We start from the raw sequence: 14,778 nt of genomic DNA, 5'->3' as shown, positions 1-14,778 counted from the left end.
CACAGACACCAGCAGGATAGCATGTCAGCAGAAGGGAAACGTAATGGAGGAGATAAAGTTGGATGAGAAGCAAGCCCTGGCATGCTGCGGCAGCACCCAATTTGCCAAGCAAATGGCTATGGCCTCTCCATTTCCATCCTTGGATCACGCTATCTCTGCCGCCACGGATATCTGGTTCAACAAGGTCTCTTCTTTCTCTATCTCTCTCGTTTTTTTCTTATGTCATCAATCGGTTGTTCTTATCCTTTTTCTAAACCATATTATTAATAATAAAGTTTTTTCCTAATTAATCAAATCGATTTTGAAGGTTGATGTTAATGGTTGGCTGGAAGCTTTCGCAGCTCATCCTCAGATCGGAGAATCCCCTTCTTCTCACACCACCAGTGCTCAGTCCGTCTCTATCCCTTTTTCTCATCTTGATCTCGTTATTCTATTTGTTTGTATCATGAATCATCATTGGATATCAACATGATCCACCCGCTAACCGAAGGTGGTCTTATCTCAAAAAAAAAAAAAAAAAAAACTTTGTTCAATACAACCAAATTCAACTGCCTTAGACGCAACTTTTGCCTACTATGTAGCCATTAGATTACACATTTCCGTTTTCATTTGAACCTAACTTCTCTTTCTTTACATTTCATCTCATTTTTCCGTTTAGTAACTTCTTTAAGATCTTGGATGAAGTGAGGGAAATTACTGGAAAGAAAATTGTAATCCAAAACATCTTAGAGAACTTTAATGGATGTTAATTAGCAAGACAAGTCGAAAGTTTTGTTCCATTGATTTTTAATTAGATTTTTCATTTTGCCTTCTGGTTTTCCTTTCCATACTTTTTACAACACCCCAACATATATCTTATGGTATGAAGTAAGGGTAACACCAAACAACTTCCAATTTGATTGTCAAACCCTTCAACACTTGCTGGTGGGAAAGTGGAACAGTTATAGCATCCTTATTTGACTTTCTCCTCTTTCTCTCTCTCTCTCTCTCTTTGCAAATATGCAATTTGATTTTTTATTGTTGATTCTTTTGACATTATTTCTTTTTTACAGGTGGAGTAAAGGAGAACAAGCAACTGCTTTAGCAACTGCCACTGATTCTGGGTTACAGGTTGGAATTATGTTTCACTTGAACAAGAAAAATTATACAAAGCCTATTAGGGACTGAAAACAAGCTCTCAAAAAACACAATTGCCAAGCTACCTAAATGCACACTCACACACAGTAAATAGTTAATGTTGTTGGATTCACAATTTTTTATTCAGTTTTTTCCTGTAAAGAATGATCACCTTGGCCTTACAGGAACTATCCAACTGGAATGCTCGATATAGGCAAAAATTTGGACATGTATTTTTAATTTGTGCCGCTGGGAGGAGTGCTGCCGAAATACTTAATGAATTGAAGGTAAAGCTTGAACTTTAGAAGCTGCCATAATCTAAAAGTTAAACTTTCTTCAAATGATATCTTCACGGAGGAGTTAGTGAAATAAATATTTTGACTTTGATTGTTGGCTTGGAAATTGCAATCTTTTATTTTTGTAATTGCCCGAGTTTAGATCATTTACAGGCGAATAGGAATAATTCTTGAGTCAGCTGGGAGAGTAGTTTTTACATGCATGAATTTTATGCCAATGGTAAAATTATTTATGGTCCCTTTAACCTGAATTTATGCTGATATTTTTTGTGAGACAATGATAAATTAGCTGAGGACATCTCTTGTGTGACAACATGTTCTACCATCTGTTCATCTTTTTAAGCTATCGAACTTGACACATTTAGCCTGAGCTTTAGATCATTTACCAACTAATAGCGATACTTCTCAAGTCAATGTGATGTAACTATTACATGCAGGAGCATCTACCAAAAGCTGAGCATATCACTTGGTTGAGAACATGTCATTCTACAATCTCTGCATCTTTTAACATTATTGAATCTGATTTCTGCTGACTACCTTACGCTTATCTTCATTGTTTTGAATATGTGTTAACTGGCCAGTCTACTATTCTGAAGTTGATATGAATTATTCTAAATTTTGCTCTTGTAGAACCGTTACTTGAACAGGCCCATACTTGAGCTTGAGATAGCAGCCCAGGAGCAAATGAAAGTAACGGAATCACGTCTTAGAAAGCTTCTCTCTGCTAAAGCTAAAGCTGATTCAACAGGCAGTCAGTATTCAATGGTGGGCGTAAGAAAAGCTGAAGGTACTTTTAATTCACCTTGCCTTTTCTTCTTTTTTCTTTTTATTCTTGAAAACAGAACGTTGGTTTCCTTTCTCAACACTTGCATTTGCAGTCTCTAATCTACATGCTGTTTCACATTGCACCATTTCTCATGGTAAGTGATGTTGCTAGGGTACTTTATTCTATTGGTTGATTAACTTGCATGTACCTAAAAGAATAGCATGAAGTGCATTTTGAAATATATGAAATGCTATGGAAGTACTTTAAGTTCTGACTATCTAAGAACCAAGTCCTTCCTACCATTCATCAAAGTAAAAAAAGAAAGTCCTTCCTACCAATGGATGGTAACTACTTTTCGTCATTGTAAAAAAAAATAACTAGTAGAGTTTCCTTGCTTTTATTGTAGTCCTCTATGTTCTACGAAATACTAATGGTAACATAATCTTTTGGGGAAAGCGATTCTGAAACAAAATGGGGTGCGTGTAACTGTTTTTAAAAAGTTGAGATAATATTTTGAAATTTTGAACTGCTTAACATGTTCTTGAGCTTTTGTCAGTTGTCACAACATTTTGGAGATTTTTATCTTCTTTTTGGTCCATGCATGCGTTGCAGTTGTTTGGATTTAAGTTACCATTCTTCCTTTCTCTTTCTCCATTTCTTAAAATCTAGAACGAGTGGGCATAATTGGACAACATTTAAATGCTTCTTTAGAAGGTTTCCTGGGAAAAGCACCTCAAGTCCAAACTCGAACCCGACCACCCGTTACTACCCATGTCTTGGATGTTTCTAGGGGATCTCCAGGTGCTGGTATTGAAGTACATTTGGAAATGTGGAAGGGCAGCCAACCTCGTCCATTGTTTGGTGAGATTGATATAGGTGGCTGGGTACTTCAAGGATCTTCAACTACTGATAAAGATGGACGAAGCGGTCAGTTGATGAGCATGGTAGATGCTTTAAGCCCTGGAGTATACCGGATAAGCTTTAACACAGGTAAGTACTGCCCTGAAGGCTTTTTCCCCTATGTCTCAATTGTCTTTGAAATCAGGGAGACGCAGAAATTTGAGCATTTTCATGTTCCGCTGCTGCTTTCACCATTCTCGTTCGCTACTTACCGTGGGAGCTAGAGGAATTTTATGTTTCTGATATTAAAGCATAGGGGTAGCTGACTGAGACGGTCGTCTTTTAATGTCATTACGGTATGTTGCTTAGTTATTAGTGTGAAGAAAATGGAGACGTGCCTTTCTTTTCAATAAAAAAAAAAAAAAAAAAAAAAAAAAAAAAAAAAAAACCTGATACTTTGTGTGTGGTGAAGACGATTTGTAACTGAAAAAATAAAATGATAAAGTGAATTGCATTCTTATCCTTTTTCTATTCTGAGTGATGTCCCATGACAGTGTCAGGCTCCCGGCTTTTTGCCCGCACTTGAAATTCAACATTACAACAAAACGGAAAAGAATATAAGTGTTTTCGGTGGGATACGGAAACACTATGAACACTAGGGTGAAAAGCACAAATCCCCTCTATAAATTAGGGAAGGACACGAATCTCCTCCGAACTCTCCTTGACCGTCAGCCTCGTAGCCCTTAATATCATATTAACTCAATTTTGATACTTTTTTTTAAGTATTAAACTCTTATTTATGCCTTAATGCCAATTTATCTTAATAAAAAAAATTCCAAGAGAAACAATATTTTAACAAACGAAATAGTTTCAAATTTTAATCAAAAACAAAACCCAATGGAATAGTGTAAAACTAACTGTTGGGCAATTTGTACAATCCTTAAAATATACAAGAGAATGGGAGTCACTATGGGTGTTAAAAGTGATCTCGTTTCCTTTGATATCAAACTTTAGTTATAACAATCCCTAAAAAAGTTATATACACGTTATAACATAAACAAATTTCATTCACATTAAAATTTGACAACATCAGGATTAAATTTTTAAAAAAAATAAAATTTGATAAAAAAAAATACATGCGTACAATTTATGTGTATGAAATTAGCACTCTTTATTGTTTAATATGAAATGTTTAATGAAAATATTATATTAACCTGGTAATTATGAAAAAAAAAAAAGTAATTACGGTTTTAAGAAGCAACAAAATCTCAAAACTGTTTAAGTAGAAATAATAAAAATTATTATATTGAAAAGATTTATAATGAATGAATAAATAAATTTTTATTCAAATGATTATAATCATTTGTATAATCAAGACTTAAATGAACAATCATTTATTAATATTCAAATAAGTATGATCATTTATCGTATAATAATTATTTTTATTTAAACATAATTATTCAAAATATGAATAAAAGTAATGCATAAATTAAATTTATTTATCAATAATTAAATTTTTTATCGAATATAAGGTATAACACATTTTAAACTACCAACACATTTTAAGAGAAATATTGAAACCGAATTGAAGAGAAAATTTTATTGGTAATATTTCAATGATGGGTTAGAGAACAAAACATAAATTTGGGACAAATTATGTAGATCCATCAAAAGTTTTACACGGTCAAGGTACTGTAAACTGGAACTGATTTGTCGGACTTGTGAAAATGTTGAATGGTAACAATGGTTCATCGTGCTTCACGGTTTATATCACTGACTGAGTACACAATTTCTAAACCACATAAAAAAAAATGTTGCAAAGTTTACATAAGACACCCAACCAACTTCGACCATCAGCTTCTGCTTTGTGTATATATATTTCTCTTCTGCTAAGACATTGTTACTTTCAAAAGTATTGTGTGATTGTAAAGAAACGGGCTACTTCTCCTGGTTTTATGCAGAGGATAGAAAATGCAGGCCATAAGGGAAAAGTTACACGACATGAGCGAGATGCGCAAGGCCAAGGCTGAGGCAAAGGCCGAGGAAAAGGTGCATGCATGCATGAGTGTTTTGTTTCAGCTTTCATAACAATTATTAATTCGGTTGTTTTTACTTTTTATATTATTCAATATATGTTTTTATTCCCTTGTCCTTTCTGTTATAAATCACAAATTAATTTTTAGCAATGATATTCATATAGGTCGAAAAAGATATAGCCAAAGCCAGGATGGGCATTGCTCACGAGGTTAGAATGGCAAAAGAGGCAGAGGCAGAAATGGATATGCATGCGGCAAAAGCCGGGGAATTGTTACAGAAGGAGCGCGGAATGCATGTTCCAGAGAGTCAGAACCGGCCTAATGCTAGCAACTCATGATGACCCGCACCTTTCTAACGTATCTAGAGTCGTGCCCACAATCCCAGCCGCAGCCGGTACTCCCTCAACAAACCGGCTGCTATGAACTCTTTCTATTATACTTACCCTGTCTCAGATCCACTATTCTTTATTTTTTTAATTCTTTAATTCCTTACTTTTTGTGCAACTGATGCATTTCCATCTGCTTTCTAATTGATGAGAATTAATTGAAAGGGGCTTTTGCCACTCATGGAAGCACCTGTCTATAATTCCATGAATCTTAGGATAGTTGGGTTGCCGGCAGACATGGTACTCAAAGCCTCACCATTTTTTTTTCCAAAGACAGTAGCAAATTAGTTTTAGATAAACGACAAACGTACGTTTTAAGTAGCAAATCAATAGCATATTTTAATCATGTCAAAATTTGACTCTTTTAACATGATTAATTCATTTAAACATTGTTAACCCGTTTTAACATTAATAATAAGCTTATTTATATGTTTTAAATATTAATAATTCAATAAATAAATTTAAAAGTGCTAAATATGTTAATTAATATGAAATAATTAAAAATATATAACATGCATTGTACTAATGAAATACTATTACACACAATTATGATCAACATATATCCATATGGTTTATAATTAACTAAATAATAATTTGATTTGAATCTTAATTTCTTCTTTTGTTTTTTTGATTAGTTGTATTTTATTTATCCATGCAAGTAGAGTTCCGTTACAAAAGTAACTATCCGACTGTTTGTACAATTAACTTACAGGCTATTTTGGTAAAGCCACATTTAGTTCCAAGTATTGCATAATTTTTAATTGACTCTATCTGCAATGGCTCAGCCCCTATAACCGTATTTGAACATCATCTTTAATTCGATTTTTCAGCTGTGTTATTGTCTCTTTTTTTGCTTGGATATTCTGGAGTTCCTTTCCCTCCATATGTGATATATGCAGGTATTCCATGCTAGTCTCAAAATTATGGATATCAATGCTTTCCCTTTCAATCTATTTGTTGCCCAATTTAATTCTGAACCCCAATTCTCCACTACTTTGCAAATTCTGCATGATTTAAATAACCGTTGCTAGACTTCCTTTGAGTATGCACAACCAAAGAACATATGATCCCTTGTTTCTGCTTCAGTCTTGCATAATCGGAACCTGTCATCAGTCTCCTTACCCCAGGCTCTCGGCCTATCTTTGGTTGGTAGTTAATTCAGTATAACCATCCAAGAGATAAATGAGTGCTTAGGAATATGGTGTGTGAACCATATTAGCCTATGCCATCTAACTTTTTCTTGCTCATTCCTAAGGATCTTCCAAACAATAGCAGCAGAATAGTTATTATTTAGAAAAGGCCAAACTTCTACTCCATTTTCCAACTTAATGAACTGCCAAATTATTTGCCTTAGTTGCAACAACTTCCTCCACTTCAGCTGCTGTTTAGTTGAATTGGAACTTGCCAGACACTCTTTCCTTTTAGAACATAAGCTTCAAGCCATGCAATCCATAATGAACTAGCTTTTATGAAAATGGACCGTATATTCTTCAAGAAGCAGGCTTGATTCCAAGACATTAAATCTTTGAGTCGTAATCCTCATTCTGACTTAGGAAAACAAATTGCTTTCCAACTGTCTCTGGCTCCCTTTGTTGTTTCTGTTTTCCCTTTCCAGAAAAAGGTTGAGCAAAGTTGGTTAATCTTCCTTATAATGTTATTGGGTAAGACGAAATGTCTACACCAATAATTCTGCATACTAAAAATTACGGACTGTATGAGCTGTACTCTGACAGCATATGAAAGTTGTTGTACAGCCCAACTTTTAATTTTAACTGTGATCTTTTCTATCAATGGAGTGCAATCTTTTTCTACGAGTCCTCTAGTGACCAATGGGACTCCCAAATATCTTACTGGCAGGATGCCAATCTTGAATCCAGAAATTCGTTGGATGGCTAGTAGTTCATCTTTGTCATTTTCAGTCTGAAACAGTTCACTTTTTGCACAATTCAGTTGCAGTCCTCAAAAAGTGTAAAACACTTGCAGCACCTCTTTTACCCCATGACAGAATCTAAATTCCCTTTTGCAAAAATTAGCAGATCATCTGCAAAGCATAAATGGAACAACCCAATTCTCTTACATTTTGGATGATAGGCAAACATTAATTGCCAAGTCGAATATGTAAGGAGAGAGAGGATCCCCCTGCCTAATTCCCCTTGCACCTCTAAAGTAGCCTATCAATCCTGCATTCAGAGACAATGAATACAAAGCAGTGGTAATACACTTCCAAATCCATCTTATAAACCTTACAGGTAGCCCAATTACTTGTAGCACAGCATGAAAGAATTGCCAGTCCAGCGAGTCAAATGCTTTCAGGAGATCAATTTTGATAGCACACCTTGGTGATAGAGTGGTTCTACCATATCCCCTGACCATTTCTTGTGCCATCAAAACGTTATCTACGATACTTCTCCATTCAATAAAAGCACTCTGACTACCGCTAATAACACTTGGGAGGAACTTCTTAAGGCTATAAGTCAATATCTTAGTAATACATTTATAGACTATAGAAGAGCAAGAGATCGGTATATAATCCTTGATGCTACTAGGATTATACATTTTGGCAATAGTGCAACAATTGTTAAATTGAAGGCAGGTAACATTTTCCCTGTGTAAAAAAAATGCATAATAGCCTCGCAGACGTCCTCACCAACTATGGTCCAAGACTGCTTGAAAAAATGAGCGCTGTAGCTATCCGAACCTGGGCCTTTCTCGCTATTGAGTGCAAACATGGTTTTTTTTCTTTTTTATTTCCTCTTTGGCCTCGGGTCTTGTAAAAGTTTCCTAAGTTTTAGTAGGAAGTAAAGTTTGTAGAAGTTCAACCAAGAATTCATGCGAACAACCTACATCATTTTGGTTAGCTATACAAATTAACTTTTTAAAGAACAAGACAGCTTCTTGTGAGATTTGGTCAAAACTTTTAACCTGTTACCATCAGCATCAGTTAGAATCTTGATTGTGCTCTTATTTTGCTTAGCTGCCATCACCCTATAAAAAAGCCTGGTATTTTGATCCCCCTCCTGAATCCACCTTATTCTTGATTTTTGCCTGAAATAACTCTCTTCAGCATCCATAAGTGAGTGCTTTTAACTCAAGAAAGAGAGATCTTTCCGACTCAACCAATGCTATTGTTAGAGTTTGAGAAAGAAGTTTGCACTCTGTCTGATAAATTTCCATTGTAATCATGATTAAGCTTCGTCAACTCCATTTTTAGCCTTTTAAGCTTCATATGCAATATAGCCATTGGGTTGCCTTTAACATGCACTCACCGAGAGTTTTCCACGATCTGCTTGAACTCTGAATTGCCAGTCCAATAATTGAAAAACTTAAATGGCTTGGGAGGAGAACGTCCAGCCATTTTAAGTTTAATAAGAGTAGGGCAATGATCTGAGACTTTTGGGGCCAAGTATTCCATATGTGAGTTGGCATAAGCAGTATGCCATGCATCATTTATAAGAACCCTGTCTAGTTTCCTTACTAAATGGCTTCCAGGTTGATTATTTGACAAAGTGAAGAGAGGTCCTGTTGAGATATAATCATGTAATGCCATATAGTTTTGAAACTCTTTTGTCTCTGATCTACCAGTTTGGTTGCCATTGTAATCTAAGTTCTCGGTAGGATGAGCTATAACATTGAAATCCCCAGCCAACAACCATGAAGAATCTGAAATGTTACCAATAAGTGAAGATAATTAGGATCAGAATCTTCTTCTTTGGATTCCATCATTACTGCCATATATAGCTGACAAGTAAAATTTTCTTGATTCATGCATGATGCTGCTAGTAATAAATTGATTTGATAAGTTAAGCATATCAATCATCCTTACAGAGGTTTTCCAAAGAACCCGTATCTTTTTTTAGTGTCTGCTGTAGAATTGAGAAAATTAGCCCAACCAGCAAAGTGCTTGTCAAGAATAGGCTGCATTTTATGTTTTTTTACTCTAGTTTCTATAAGGCATACAATATCTACATTTAGTTTGTTTATTATGTACACAACTTTTGTTTGCTTTTGAGGATCATTCAATCCTATAGTATTTCAGTCTGGTATATTCATGCAGAAGAACAAGAAGGTAGACTACCAGGGGCAGCAGAACCTGCCTTAACCTTTTTCTCCTTTGTCTATAGACCGAGCGCATTTTCTAACTTATGCCTCTCTTTTCTGCCTTAGTCGAATCTTAATTTCAATAATCAAATTCAAATCCCAATAACTTCAAATATTATAATAGTAATAATAATAATAATAATAATAATAATAATAATAATAATAATAATTTGATAAAGATAATCTTAAACTAGTACAGTGAAAGTTAATATCACAAGTTAATATTTTCAACTTTGAAAATATTATATCAAAGTTGAACTTTGAATAAAAATTTTTATTTAATGACCAATAATGTACAATTCATAGTTGATATTTGTTTAAATTATTTTTACTTTTTAATTCATTTTTATATTTAATATAAAATTATCAAATTTCATTTTTAAATTTTGCTGAATATGCATTATTAACTATTAAATAAATTAGTGTAAACTTTCACTAGTTTTTAAGTAATAGAGATGATTTTTTTCCTATCAAGAAAGTATTATCTCCGTTACAAAGTAATGAAAGTTTCCAGTAATTTATTTAATGATCAATAATGTACATTCATCTAAATCTATAGTTGATATTTGTTTAAATTATTTTTACCTTTTCAATTAATTTTTATTTATTTTTATTTTCAATTTAAAATCATTAAATTTCAACAATAATTTTAGTTGAATATGCATTATTAACCATTAAATAAATTAGTGCAAACTTTCACTAGGAGGTCTTTTTTCCTATTAAGAAAGGATCCTCTCCATTACTTAAAAAGTAGTGGAAGTTTCCATTAATTTATCTAATAACCAATAATGTACATTTATCTAAATCCATAATTAATATTTCTATAAATTATTTTAACCTTTTTAATTAATTTTTATTTATTTTTATATGCAATTTAAAATCATTAAATTTAATCATAAATTTAGCTGAATATATATTATTAACCATTATATAAATTAATGCAAAGTTCCTGAAGAGATCTTTTTCCTTATCTACTATGCATATCATTAAAATATTTTGATTTATTTATCGTATGAATTATTAGTGACACATGAGAATTAATTTTCAAAGTTAATATTGTTTCTTTTTTCTAATTTTTTTAACTTCCTAAACATTTTATTATACTTTAAATACTGGTTTAGTTTAATCTTGAACCTGCTATGAGAGTAAGTTATGTAGAACAACGAGATAGTTAGAACAATAAGTTGTACCAATTTATTCCATTTACTACATCTGAAACAAAGCAATAAAAGTAAAGCAAAATATGAACAATTAAGAAATTGAAGGAGCCTATAGAATACACTATCAAGTAAATGCCAAAAAAAAATGCCAAATCCAATCCAGCGTGCTCAATAAACTCAAGCTCTGGCATTTTCAAGCCTTTTGCATCCAATTCAAGAACCTTCAAGTACTAACGAAAATCCAAATTGACAAAATTTCCTAACAAATGCTCTAGGCTTTGAAGCACTGCTCCTTAAACCCTTGAGATAGCATTTCAGAAAATAAACTCTATCGTTGGACACTTGAAGCCTCAATATGGCTAGTGCTAGAAAGAATATAAATGCACTTAACAAATTAATTGCTCTTGCAACACCTGTATCTTGTATTGTCTTCATTTATATAAAATTTTAGAACACTTAAGTACAGGTGCAATGTACATTTTAAACTAAATTCATGAATTGATTATTCATTATCTAAACTTTTATTACTAACAAAAAAACATGAACGTAACATCAATGCTCTAACATTACCTAATTCAAATTCTTGATTTTCTAAACAGTCAAAATTATATGTGTTCTCAATTAAAAAGTGCTCAAAAATTCAAAGTGAAAATATATATTAATTAATTAAAATAACACAAACAGATATCATGGTACCCCAAAAAATTAAAAATCTACTTGGAATCAAAATTGATCAACTGAATCTTGTTTCCTCATGATATGTTATTGCTCAACGACAAAATGCATCTTCAATGGGTTGGATTTTTCAACCTAGCGAGGAAAAACTTTTCTTAAAGGTTTTGGAGTAGACGAGGGAGTAAAGACCCAAGCGTAATTTCAAACAAACATAATTTCAAACAAAGAAGCTTATGAACATCACTTTAAAAAAATTCATATTTACAGTAAAAATTGACTTTTACATATCATATTAATCAATATCACAAAATATTTACTAACAAAATAAAGTGAAAATGACATACTCATTAGTCAAAAAATTAAATTTGACATTACTTTTGTTCCGAGAGGCAAGATGCGTTAAATTATTCAAAAAGAAAAATATAAACAATTAGAGGTAATGGTACAAAAATTAAGAAAGAAAGTCTCTACCTTCAAATAATACATACATTGAACTCCCAGAAGGTCTCCACTATATTTTGCTTTCACCATGGTTTCAACAACCATTCCAATCTTCATCCAACAATCTATGAAATCATTATAAATTTCAATATTGATGCAACGTGATTTAAATATCATATTATCCCTTAAACGTATAGACTAAAAAAAAATTATTTAGAGAAGGTTTCATCATATGGGAGAAACATGAGCCCTTTGATCTCACCACATTATTACACCAAATTTTCACAATTTTATGTACTTGTCGCAAAAATACCTATTATATCATTCTTGATTTTTATATGTCTTCTCTTATAAAAAATTGACTAATTATAGATCCGAAGACACAAAAAGGTTGGCTTTGAGATACAAAACCACATAGTTATGTTCTTTTTAGATTTTTTTCAACATAATCATGAAAGAAGATAGAGAATTTTAGTAGAATCTTTCCACTATTCAAGATTAGAATGGTCATACCAATATTCTTCTATTGCTTTTTTTGTCAATCAATAATATAGCTATATCATATGGTTCCTATTCAAATGAAAGTGAAAGATGATAACTTCTTAAAATCTGAAATTGACTTTATGATACACAGATTTATGGAATAACACCTTTTTCATTCATCAATCAATAAAAATATAACCAACTGTGATTAGTATTACTTTAATAAATTATGTAGAGAAAGGGAATAAATGAGATATAAAATGAAGGCACGACAGAAACAATGCAGGAATTTAAAAAGAAAGTAACTAAAATGCTAATGCCTTTTAAGGCTTTACTTTATAAAAAGATTATTTATTGACACTTGATTATTACTTTTTATATAAGTATACAGATCGCATTAATTAATAAAGTGAGTGAAATAAAGATTGTTCCCATAAAAATTATGTATGGAGTGTGAAACTTGTTGGGATTTACCTTGAATCTCATAATCTCACATAAAAAGTTATAAGAGTTTTGAGTTTGTATTGTATTGTATCCTACATTAGAAGTTTAGTAAAGGTATAAGGGGTTTCACCCTTATAAATAAGATATTTTGATTTTAGTTTGAAAGTCTCAGATAGTTAGATACGAAAAGAATAGTTAGGTGAGTAAGTTATTAAAATGATGTAATTGGGTTTTAGGTTGGGTTTTAGGTTAATTTTGAGTAAGAAATTTTTAGAGACTTTTCTCATTCTAAAAGTTTCACAGTTGTAGAGATTTATTTGATAGTGGATTAAATTTGGAGTATGTCATTTTGAGTTAGGCCGAAACAAATATATTTATGTATTCTTATTCTTAATTTGAGCTTACTATTTTATGTGTGGGTTTTGCATATGCGTATCGATCTCCTAACAAGTGGTATCAAAGTTGTGATGATTTTCTAACAAATGATATTAGAGCTGTGATGATCCCCAACAAATGGTATTAGAGTGAGGTTCATGAAAAGAAGAGGTAGGTCTAAGAGATCGTGAAACAAGTATTTCAAGATGTCTAAAGAAGGTATGTCTAGTATGCTTATGCCTAATTTTAAGATTCCATTATTTGATGGAAAGAGAAATTTGATGTTATCGTAAAATACGATTCAAGATCTGTTAGTACAATAAGGATTGGATCAAGCATTAGAGAGTAATAAGCCTGAGGGAATGTCTAACGGTAATCGAAATAGAATTCAGAAAAAAGTTGTAAGTACTATTAGATTGACACTAACTCCAGAGGTAAAGTATAGTCTGTTGACTGAGAATACTCCGAAGAGTTTGTGGGATAAGCTTAAAAGTATTTATGCATCAAAGTCATTGACTAATAGATTATATTTAAAGATGGATCTGTATTCTCTGAAGATGAAAGAAGGTACAAATCTTCATAATCACCTGAATGAGTTTAATAGATTGGTTTCTTAATTACTAATAATTTTTGTTGATGAGTTAAAAGATGAAGAGAAAGCTTTAATTTTGTTGTCATCTTTGCCCAAGTCTTATAGACCTTTAGTTCAGACTTTGTTGGTAAGTAGGTCTATTTTAAAGTTAGATGATATGACTACCTTATTACGTGAGAACAAAAGATTTATAGGAGTACAAAACTTATCACCTAAAGAGAGTACACTAGCTATAGAGAGTTTTGATCAATGAAGGACTCAAAAGAGAATTGATGGATCAAAAGGAAAATCTAAGTCAAGAGATAGAGATTACAGTGACATAAAATGTTATTATTACGGTAAAAAATAATATATCCAAATACGTTGTAAGAAGTTGAAAAAGGATATAACTACTTTCAAAATGGCAAATAATGAGAAGAAATTGGATGAAAGAAAGAGTGATACTACTACTATTGTGTCTAATGATGATGATGTCATTTTGGCGACTTGTGTGGATGAGATTCAGACTTTGAAAAGTGATAAAAAGTTAAGTTTTAGATTCAGCTGCTACAGTTCATATTTGTAATGATAGAAGTTACTTTGTGAACTTGGATGAGAATGAGAAGTATAGAGATATTATGGTTACTAATAATGAAAATGTGCAAATTCAAGGCATTGAGAGTGTTCACCTTAGATCTCACAATGGTGTTGTTAGAAAACTTCGTCATATAAGGTATGTACCAAATTGTCACTATAATTTGATTATTTTGGGTGAGTTAGCTTCTTAAGGGTACACATACTATACTAGTAATGATTCGTTAAAAGTGTACAATAATAGTAATATGATTCTACAAAGAAATAAGATAAAAAATCATTTGTACATGCATGATGAAAGCTTAGTTGCTGAGATTCCTATGATGAAAGAAAGAAAAAAGATAAGTGTATTAGCTTTATAGATACTGTTAAAATGTTTGAAGATTCAAGTTAAGGAAAGATTTGTTGAGATTTGCCTTGAATCTCATAATCCCACATCGAAAGTTATAAAGATTTTAAGTTTATCTTATATCTTACATTGAGAGTTTAGTAAAGGT

At 32.2% G+C, this 14,778-nt stretch overlaps 3 protein-coding genes across 8 annotated transcripts; 2 read left to right on the top strand and 1 right to left on the bottom strand.

Annotated features, from left to right (window-relative positions):
- The first annotated feature begins 26 nt into the window (after positions 1-26).
- LOC111295731 (transthyretin-like protein) lies at positions 27-3,538 on the top strand. Of its 6 annotated transcripts, none has more exons than XM_022889392.2 (7): positions 27-184; positions 308-390; positions 1,053-1,110; positions 1,302-1,403; positions 2,043-2,199; positions 2,291-2,332; positions 2,893-3,538. In XM_022889392.2, exons 1-7 carry the CDS (start codon positions 44-46, stop codon positions 3,300-3,302), a joined length of 993 nt encoding a protein of 330 aa, XP_022745127.2. In that variant the 5' UTR covers positions 27-43; the 3' UTR covers positions 3,303-3,538. The 6 variants fall into 6 exon arrangements, with proteins under 6 accessions (XP_022745127.2, XP_022745125.2, XP_022745123.2 ...); XM_022889390.2 differs by having other exon boundaries at positions 2,890-3,538; XM_022889388.2 differs by having other exon boundaries at positions 2,848-3,538.
- A 947-nt stretch (positions 3,539-4,485) lies between these two features.
- On the top strand, positions 4,486-5,737 carry LOC111295734 (uncharacterized). The gene is made up of 2 exons (XM_022889402.2): positions 4,486-5,067; positions 5,219-5,737. The coding sequence occupies exons 1-2, from the start codon at positions 4,990-4,992 to the stop codon at positions 5,390-5,392; spliced, it is 252 nt and encodes an 83-aa protein (XP_022745137.2). The 5' UTR covers positions 4,486-4,989; the 3' UTR covers positions 5,393-5,737.
- Positions 5,738-6,082: 345 nt separating this feature from the next.
- On the bottom strand, positions 6,083-11,904 carry LOC149515049 (uncharacterized). The gene is made up of 6 exons (XM_089742971.1): positions 11,862-11,904; positions 8,707-9,100; positions 8,363-8,485; positions 7,600-7,907; positions 6,990-7,398; positions 6,083-6,873 (listed from the first exon to the last, which is right to left on the bottom strand). Exons 1-6 carry the CDS (start codon positions 11,902-11,904, stop codon positions 6,594-6,596), a joined length of 1,557 nt encoding a protein of 518 aa, XP_089599097.1. The 3' UTR covers positions 6,083-6,593.
- Positions 11,905-14,778: the final 2,874 nt, after the last annotated feature.

The sequence above is a fragment of the Durio zibethinus genome, chromosome 14, assembly GCF_047325235.1.
Source record: "Durio zibethinus cultivar Kanyao isolate XHJ-2024 chromosome 14, ASM4732523v1, whole genome shotgun sequence".
Taxonomy (NCBI): Eukaryota; Viridiplantae; Streptophyta; class Magnoliopsida; order Malvales; family Malvaceae; genus Durio; species Durio zibethinus.
Note: the sequence above shows the minus strand (reverse complement) of the source record. Positions and strands in the feature narration are given on the sequence as shown.